Source organism: Medicago sativa, chromosome 3 (assembly GCF_051527215.1).
Source record: "Medicago sativa cultivar Bolivia chromosome 3, Bolivia_mono, whole genome shotgun sequence".
NCBI lineage: Eukaryota > Viridiplantae > Streptophyta > Magnoliopsida > Fabales > Fabaceae > Medicago > Medicago sativa.
In genome coordinates, this window is record NC_140751.1 from 26,473,720 (window position 1) to 26,483,501 (window position 9,782).

General features: G+C 34.3%; 2 protein-coding genes across 5 annotated transcripts; both read left to right on the forward strand.

The window, feature by feature from the left end:
- The first annotated feature begins 4 nt into the window (after positions 1 to 4).
- Positions 5 to 4,921, forward strand: LOC146936766 (F-box protein SKIP23-like). Of its 4 annotated transcripts, none has more exons than XM_085751403.1 (2): positions 5 to 1,253; positions 4,212 to 4,921. In XM_085751403.1, the coding sequence occupies exon 1, from the start codon at positions 69 to 71 to the stop codon at positions 1,224 to 1,226; it is 1,158 nt and encodes a 385-aa protein (XP_085607529.1). In that variant the 5' UTR covers positions 5 to 68; the 3' UTR covers positions 1,227 to 1,253; positions 4,212 to 4,921. The 4 variants fall into 4 exon arrangements, with proteins under 4 accessions (XP_085607529.1, XP_085607527.1, XP_085607528.1 ...); XM_085751401.1 differs by having other exon boundaries at positions 5 to 1,231; XM_085751402.1 differs by having other exon boundaries at positions 20 to 1,231; positions 4,188 to 4,921.
- A 1,799-nt stretch (positions 4,922 to 6,720) lies between these two features.
- Positions 6,721 to 8,251, forward strand: LOC146936767 (F-box/kelch-repeat protein At3g06240-like). The gene has a single exon (XM_085751399.1). The coding sequence runs from the start codon at positions 6,880 to 6,882 to the stop codon at positions 8,101 to 8,103; it is 1,224 nt and encodes a 407-aa protein (XP_085607525.1). The 5' UTR covers positions 6,721 to 6,879; the 3' UTR covers positions 8,104 to 8,251.
- Positions 8,252 to 9,782: the final 1,531 nt, after the last annotated feature.

Here is a 9,782-nt window from a genome sequence, read left to right on the forward strand (position 1 = left end):
TAGGGGGTCAACTTTGGAATTTTTTTGGGAAACAGGGTCGGAAAAAAAAAAATTCCACAAACTCTACCATGCTTCCTGCAAATCTGCGACGAACGAATAACTTTTCGCCGGGTTCAAATTTACGGCGAAGAGAAGAACCCACGGCGGAGTCGGATTGGTCACAGCTTCCGAGTGAAATTCTGCAACTGATATCCCAAAAACTGAACAACACTGAGATCTATCTCATTCGCTTTCGTTCAGTATGTTCCACCTGGCGGCGATCTACTTCAATCCCTAACCACCCTCGCAACTATTCGCTTCCAATGCTCCCCAACTCCCCCGACTTGGATCGCTGCCTCTCCAAACAAAGCATCTTTCTCATCAAACCACCAAACCAGCAAACTCCTCTTCGCCCTTGGTTGATCAGAATTGGTCCAGATATATACGGTAAAACTCAACTCTGGCACCCACTTGATCTCACCCAATCTTCACCTTCATGTTTCCCTTATCCAGATGATGTCATTGACTTCAATAAACTCCCCGTCTTCCATCTCGGACACGTCTACTTCATTTATCACCGTTGTCAAAATCGGCATATCCTCCATTATGCAAAGGTAGTGGCTGCTACGTCTGAAGGGGGACAACCTATTGCTTTCCTCACATACAGCCGGCAGACTAACCGGATGATTTTCAATTGCGGGGACGATTCTTGGAACAATATACCCGCCATGTCAATGCCCTTGTGTGGAGGCATGTGTGTTTTCAAAGGGAGGCTTTGTGCAACAGACGTAGTTGGTCGCACTGTGATCATTGGACCGGATTCCACCGTCCAACTGCTGGCCAATCCGGTGTTTGGTGGCGCTAAGAAATTCTTGGTGGAGAGTGAATGTGAGTTGTTTCTAGTGGATAGATATTTAAGTAATGGTGATGATGATGTAAGGATTGATGTGTTTAGGCTTGATGAGAAGGAGAAGAAGTGGGTCAGGTTGACTGATTTAGGGGATAGGGTTTTGTTTTTGGGTGGAGACCGATCGTTCTGTGTTTCCGCTTCAGATTTGTGTGTTGTGAATGGGAATTGTGTGGTCTATAGTCGGAGGTACGCCTACCATCTAAATGCCACAGAGTTTGGAAAGCAAATGCGTATTTATCACTTGGATCAAGGTCGGGTTTCCCCGTTGTCCGATTATCCTGATTACTTCAAGTTATTCTGGCCACCTCCGGAGTGGATCGTCAGGAGGCATTCATAACCAGAGTATGTTCTCCTGCATTGAAAGGTTTATAATGTGATAGTGGTGGTAGTGCATTGTTATGTTTAGATTTTGTTGTTAGATTGTATAAACTTTGCAACTAGTACTTATGGAAATATGAATAGTAAACTTTGCAGCTAGAATTGTGGTAATAATCCTGACCTTTAAGTTCAATATACTGTTAAATGAAGGAACTTATAAGCTGCCCTAAGTTCAATTACTGTTGCCATTAGTTGTAGTAAAAATGCTAAGAAATACAGCTTGCTTACTCCTATCATGGTTTCAAATTTCTGATAGAATCTGAATTCACCAGCAAATGAGGGATAGTATATAACGAACAAAACTTGTATTATAATCAACACTTTAGAATAACTTTCTGCAGAGTTGGTTACAAGAACAGGGATGAATACAATAACTGCTAGTAACTAACACAACCTCTAGGAATTGGAGAGCCTAGACTCTCTAAACAAAAACAACATTAAAACATGTGAATCTCTAACATAATCCCACTCTTATTCCTTTTAAAGCAATGTAATTAAATTAAAATGATCCCTGTTAATTGGGCCTGTGCCTAACATAAAACATATGTAATTGAAGACCCACTAACAGTTTCCTTCCTACTGCTGTACTTAAATATTGAATTTAAAGTGCAGATCAAACAATTTTTGAAGCCGGACGGGTGCTCTTAATATTGATTGTCCTTATGATATTTATGTACAATGGTGTGATACTTATACTAATAGTGGTGGATTGAAAATAAGAGTTTACTTCAAAGAACCTAGAATAGGTACCTCTTTCTAAAAGTTTTGTCTCTACTTGTCATGTTTCATTGCTTAGACTATATGTTGGGGACTTAAATTAATGGGGAGCTCTTTGCACTTGCAATGTGTGTGCTACATACATTTGAGCAATTTAATTACATCAAGTCTGGTATGTTAGAAATGCAATAAATTAGTAAATGTGCTCCCATCTTTACATTGTAAATGGTTTGAAAAATCACGTAAACATGTGTGCATAATTTGAATTATTGATAAACCTTTATGTTAAGATAAAGGAATTATTTGATAACTATGTCAATATAGTTTCTTAGGTGATCTCTTTTTTGGTGTTAAATTATAAATTTATTTGATAACTTAAAAAAACTTTATGGTCTTTTTTAGGCGATTTAGTGCAACTGTTGTCACTCTATTTGCAATTAATCCACTGAACCTATTTTGTATCGCCTGTATACTGTTATCATAGGTTATATATTTTGGTTCTGCAATAGAAGAACCAGTGTGAATCTTTGTTTCTTGCGTTGAAAGGGGTTTTTAAATTTGATTTGTGGTATGTTATGTTGATATATTAAGATATACACAAGGAAAATGGATGGTGGAATATTGCATTTTCAATGTGCACAAAAGAACATTACTATAGTCGTAGCTGAAACCCCCCCCCCCCCCCCCTCTTTCTAAAAGTTTTGTCTCTACTTGTCATGTTTCATTGCTTAGACTATATGTTGGGGACTTAAATTAATGGGGAGCTCTTTGCACTTGCAATGTGTGTGCTACATACATTTGAGCAATTTAATTACATCAAGTCTGGTATGTTAGAAATGCAATAAATTAGTAAATGTGCTCCCATCTTTACATTGTAAATGGTTTGAAAAATCACGTAAACATGTGTGCATAATTTGAATTATTGATAAACCTTTATGTTAAGATAAAGGAATTATTTGATAACTATGTCAATATAGTTTCTTAGGTGATCTCTTTTTTGGTGTTAAATTATAAATTTATTTGATAACTTAAAAAAACTTTATGGTCTTTTTTAGGCGATTTAGTGCAACTGTTGTCACTCTATTTGCAATTAATCCACTGAACCTATTTTGTATCGCCTGTATACTGTTATCATAGGTTATATATTTTGGTTCTGCAATAGAAGAACCAGTGTGAATCTTTGTTTCTTGCGTTGAAAGGGGTTTTTAAATTTGATTTGTGGTATGTTATGTTGATATATTAAGATATACACAAGGAAAATGGATGGTGGAATATTGCATTTTCAATGTGCACAAAAGAACATTACTATAGTCGTAGCTGAAACCCCCCCCCCCCCCCCACACACACACACACACACCCTCCTCTCCCTTTTCATCCCATGCATTAAATTTAAAGCTCTAAACATGTGTGAAGCACTAAAATTTGTTTACTCCCTCTGTTGTCAATGCGGCGCGGGCCAGCCAACCTAATAATTGGTGCGGTGCAGGAGCGGGGCGCATAGCAGGCGCTATTTCGGTGGTGCGGCCACTAATAAATTTAATACTAGATACCATTTTATTCAAAAAGAAATACTAAAATACCTTAAACATTACTCAAAATTTCATGAAGTATTCATAATATGAAATAAAAGGAATAGCAAAATCGTAAATGGCTAATACCAATTATATACAACTAGTACAAGTTATTGTTTTACTATTTATAGGTCCGCTTTGGCCGCTTTCCACTTTTGGCATGCGTCGACGCGGCCTGGTGCGGTGGTCCTGATTTTTCCGCTATAGCGGCCGGCGCGGCCGCTATTGACAACAGAGTTTACTCCACATGCTATTTCTACGCATACCAATATATTTATGGCTTATTTTATATTTTCTTCTTAAAATGTGGTTCTAATCCAAACTAAACCACCTTGGATATCCATTATGGTGGAACTAAGCTTTGATTTGTGATTTAAGGGTTAAATTTGGCCATGTAATCCTTGATAGATAAGCCTTACACACATTTGGCCATGTGAATAACAAAGACGAGGCTTATAATTTGTACCAAGCATATGCCTTAAGAACATGTTTTAGCGTATGAAAAAGGTCGTAGAGCAATGTTTTGAAATTAAACAGAATGGTCGTATTCTGCTGCAAGTGTGCACAGGATGCAATAATATTGGAAAAATATCTTACTGCATTAAGTTGTTCTGTTTTTTGCTATTTAACAGCTTGGAACTGATGTTACTGGGCAGGTGTCTCTTGCAAAATTTCTGACTGAGTTCAACATTAGAGGTGAACTCATGAACTGAATGGAGATACATGAACCAAATGCCAAAACTTGTCTAATCTGTTGACTGAAGTAATTGAAGAATGTTGCAGAATTTTGTGCATCAAGACATTGATGGATCTAACAGGTTGCAAGTCAAGAGATAGATGGAGCCTTGGACGCTATTGTCAGAAGAGGTTCTGTTAGTTACCTCATAGTATCGTATCTTGTGTATGTCTGGTGTATACCTCGTAGCGTGGCTTAAGTAGCATGAGTTATTCAAGATTTGAGAGAAACTAAGGCTGTGTTTTGATCCTTCAAAAAATGGCTGTGTTTTGATGCTTCGCTATACAGATCAGGGTAAACTTGTAGGAAGCGATTGCATTGATTTTTTGGCATGAATATCCTTTCTCTTGTTGTGTTGACCGGCAAATAAGGATAATATCGGCAGCAGTATACCAGTTATCTTTGCTTTTGTCAAGGAGTTTACTTGAATCAATTAAGTCCACTTTGTCTATAGGGGAAAACTGTTGTGGTTAGATTGGCGTCTCAATTCAGTTTTAGGCACTATGGAGAGTTCTTTGTTTGCAAGTCTTGTGCCATTGCAGCGTGTTTGTAACTTTGTAACCTGATATAATCCTTGTAAACGTTGTGCTTGGGTTAGTTTTTTAATAAAATTTTGCCTTTTCCTAAAAAGATATTGGAAAAATATGAGGGGTTCCAAATTTTGGTTTAGTTTTATACTGATGTGCTTTGTGTTGTCTCATTGAGTGTAACTGGTGAAAACTTTGATGCTTTTTTATCAGTTGTTTTATTTTTCTCTTGGCACACCTTACGCTTCAGTGTCTCATGCTGCATATTCTGCTCCTGTTACAGCTGTTTTCTTGATCTACCCAATTGGTCAAGGAAGCTTTAAAATAACATCTTTGCTTTTGTTAATTGTTGTAAAAAAAAAAAAAAACTAAACAAAATATACTAAGTCTAAAATCATGCGGTAGTTAATTGTCAACCATAAAGAACTTAAATGGCTCTCACCAAAAGCAGTACACATGAATAATAATTCCAATCTCAAATCAAATAAACTATAGTAAAATGTGATGGTCTTTGGCAGTTACAATTCAACCAAAATAATTCCTATGCAATTCAAATTACATAGCATTTACAAGCAGATCGTGTATTGTCTCCATAATATCAAATTACAAGTGAGTCTGGGAAAGGGATTCTTTGATCCTTCAAGGATGTCTTTTTTGGTGAGGATCTTAACCTTGCTCTTTGTGAATGAATTTGGTTTCTCCATTTCTTCCACTCAGTCCACCACAAAACTAATAAATTATCGAATCTATACCAAGAGGGACTTTTGTTGGTGTTATTAAAAAAGATAAGAATTTTTGTTGTATTTGTTATTCTATTGTTGTTATTGAAAAAGATAAATATAGTTTATTAAGTTTGTTACATTTGAAAGTCATAGATATTTATATTTATAATTTTAATCTATATGAGGAATTTTATATAAAAGTAATTTACATGCAAAATTTCTATAAAATATCGTTGATAATCTACACGCTTTAACACAATAAAAAGAGCGAAAAGAGTGTTTACGCTAATAGTAATAATTTTTATTTTTGAAAAAGCTAAATTTAACCCACCCAAGTTTCAAGTCAATATCACCATGCCAACACAAGTGGCGGTAATAGTAATAATAATATAAGTAAACTCATGTAGAATTCATATTTTTGAATTTATTTTGCATAAAAGTTTATAATATTACGAGAATCTCTCCAAGAGAAAATTAGATTTTTTTTGGTCAAGTAGCTATCGTGTACGAATCCAATAATTCAAATACGCTTTCGCTAAACTCTTGATAATTTTGAAAAACGTTATTCACCTTTCCTCTAGCGCAAATCCTTCTTTGCCATATAGACCAACAAAGAGAAATCGGTTATTTATAATATAGACATTTCTTAATTAAAGAAATCATAATACCTTCTTTTTTTTAGTCAAGGAAATCATAATACCTTTATTCTCTTCTTTTTTGAAAAATACCTTTATTCATAACTTTATGTTAAAGGAATCTTTATACAAAAACAAATCAGTGTATTTATTATGATTAAAAAATCAACGGATGTTAAAGAAAAGCATTTAAGTTTTTAAAAACTAAAAGGAAAACATTTAAAAGAATTTATAATATATTGATACATAAAAATAAATTGACAATTAAGAAAATACTTTTGTCAAACAAAATTAATAAAAGACTTAAATTGATAAGATATATGTGGAAGTGAAAATCAAAATATTTGATATTTTTTCTTAATTAAGTTTTCTCTTGATATTATTCTATAAAAGTATATTTTAATTGCTTTCTTATGAATTAAGTTTTCTCTTGATATTATTCTATATAAAAGTATATTTTAATTTCTTTCTTCAGAATTTTTTTACGGATACTTCTCAATTAAGGTTCTATTTTATTAATTATCAATTAAGGTTATATTAATCCAAACTATAAGAAGAGAGTCAGTTTTCCCTGCCCTTACAATTTCATTGAGCGTTCTTCTAATCTTACACTTTGCTCGAGTTCATCTGTTTTTCTTTCTTACTAATTGCTCGGATCAACACATCTCCCTGTGATTGTGAACCTATTACAATTTCAAGCAGAGATGGAAAAATATTTGACAGCGACAGGTGAAAAGGTTAGGAACTACATACATGATGAACTTGCATTTTCCATTCTATCAAAATTACCTCTGAAATCTTTAAAACGATTTAGATGTGTTCGTAAATCATGGACACTTTTATTTGAAAACCATTATTTTATGAGTATCTTCCGCAAAAATTTAATATCTAATCATCTTTATTACTATGGTGATGTATCTCTACTTTTACAAATTGGTGATAGAGATTTGCTTTCACTTTCAAGTGATAGATATAGGAATATGGTCAAATTAGATTGGCCAAATCCATTTCATGAGGAGGATCCTTGTTTTTGTGTTTTAGATTCTGGTAGTATTACCGGAATTCTTTGCCTCAGCAACACAAATAATGGAAGAACTGTATTTTGGAACCCAGCTACTAAAGAATTCAAAGTTATTCCCCCAAGCCCTCTCGAGGCTGTTCCAACTTATCAAAGGTTTGGTACTATTCTTCATGGGTTCGGCTATGACCATGATAGAGATGATTATAAGTTGATTAGATATTTATATTATTTTTCACCAACTTCCCGAGATTGTGAAGATTTTGGCATACCAGTAGAAGACGTGCCGTGGGGAGATATATCACTTGACTCCTTTTGGGAGATATATAGTCTTAGAAGTAATTCTTGGAAAAAACTTGATATCAATATGTACTTGGGTGATATACGTTGTTCTTTTTCTGTGCTTGATTGTGTTAAAAGTGAGCGGTTGTACTTGGATGGAAGATGTCATTGGTGGCATTTAATTGACCATCCTGATGCTAAAAGAGCATTGGCGTCATTTGACTTGGTCAATGAGGTGTTCTTTACAACACTCATACCCTTAGACCCGCCTTTAGATCTGGATGATATATTTAGCGTTTTTTCAAGGCCCTTATACTTGGTTGCGTTAAGTGGTTCAATTGCATTGATCTTATGGGATTTCAGTACACCTACTTTTGATATATATGTTTTAGGTGAAGTTGGTGTGAAAGAATCATGGACTAAGCTTTTTACCATTGGCCCATTGGCTTGCATTCAGCGTCCTATCGGAGTAGGAAACAAGGGTGTATTTTTTATAAAAGAAGATGGTGAAATAGTTTGGTTTAATTGGAATAGCGAGATGATTGAAGACCTTGGGATTAAAGAAAATATATTAAATTTTAGTCATGTACTACTTTATAAAGAAAATTTTCTTCTTATGGGAGGTTAAATCATCGATATAATATCTATTTTCTACCTAGGAGATGTATAAATAACTATGGATATTAAGATTTTACAATCTTTATTTTTATTTGTGATGATGGAACAACATTCCAGATGTTGAAATAACTTATATGTATGGAACATTATAATCGGAACTACACAAGCAAACTTACACACATGCGCAGGGGCAGATCCAGTGTGGTCTGCACGCCCTCAACTTTAAATAATTGCATCAATATCCATATTCTTGTGAATTCTGCACATCCTAATTTTATTGTTTTGCACCTTAGACCCAGGGATCTCTTTTAAATTTGCACAATAGTCCCAAAGGACTTCCCCACAACCCAAGGCAATGCAACATTTCACTAACTTTTCTGGCACACAGATGCAACATCACATCACTAGTATTAGTTGTTTTTATTTTAACAAGTCAAAATAAAATATATTAAATCAACTTAAGTGATTCATCTTGCACATGACGTGCAAAAGAGAACCACCCAAAAATTTGTACAAGTCAATTCACCGATGTCTCATCAAAGAACATCTTGAAATAAAACCCAAGAAACATACACAAATTAGAGCAAAAATATTGCTCTTATCATTGGTCTTAACACGGAGCTTTTCCCATAATGCTCTTTCAATTCTCGTCGAACCTTCTTGTTCTAAACTCACAATTATATTTGATTTTTAATAACACACTATCTTTTTTTTTTTTTTTTTTAACAATGTTATCTTATGGTTTTATACGCATTTTTAGTTATACCCTAAATACTTATGGTTACACCCTAAATTAACAAAAATACTCTTAATCTCTTTTCAATTTTTCAACCATTATCCTTTTATCTCTTCATCTTCCTTTGTCTCACTCTCATTTTCAAATTCACACTCAAAGTCAAAGACATTAATCTATCAATTGCCACAACTTAGTAAGATGATTGTGGCCCTTATTCCTTACTTTATTTTAGGAAAATTTAGGGATGTGTTGGAATCGGTGTGAATTCAAAATGATGAAGAAAGACTATAATGGCATTGTAAGTGCTTTTGAGGCAAAAGGAGCGTGTTGCAAAAGCCTATAACAAGAAGGTAAAATCGAAATCTTTTAACATTGCAGATTTTGTTTGGAAAATACTTTTGCCTATGGACAAAAAAGATAGAGTCTTAGGCGGTCACCAAATTTGGAAGGACCATTTAAGGTTTTACAAGTATTTTCAAATGATGTATATGAGATAGAAGAATTAGCTTGCAACAATAGAATATTTAGAATAAATGGCAAGTATTTGAAGAAGTATAAGCCTATATTTCAGGAAGTTAAATTAATACAAGAGTAATTTTGACGAGAAATAGAGAACTTGGCATTATGATTAAGCAAAAGAAATGCCAAGGGGGTCTTTGTCGAAGCAAAAGGTCTTTTGTAAAATTCGTACAGTAGGTCAATAATGTTGAGAAAGTAAAAAGCATGAGACTATTTTGCATTTAGAATCCAAAATGGCATTTTGATTAAATTAACAGGCCAAGTAATGGGCCAAGATACATCAACATCGAAATATGGGTAAAACCATTAAAATTCTATTCGACATGCCGATTACAAAAACCTCTTTTTTGGCCCTAAATACAAAGAAAAACCTGTAATATCTCGCCTGTCAGCATCGGTATATTACCCGTTGATCGTGCCAGAGGAATTAAATT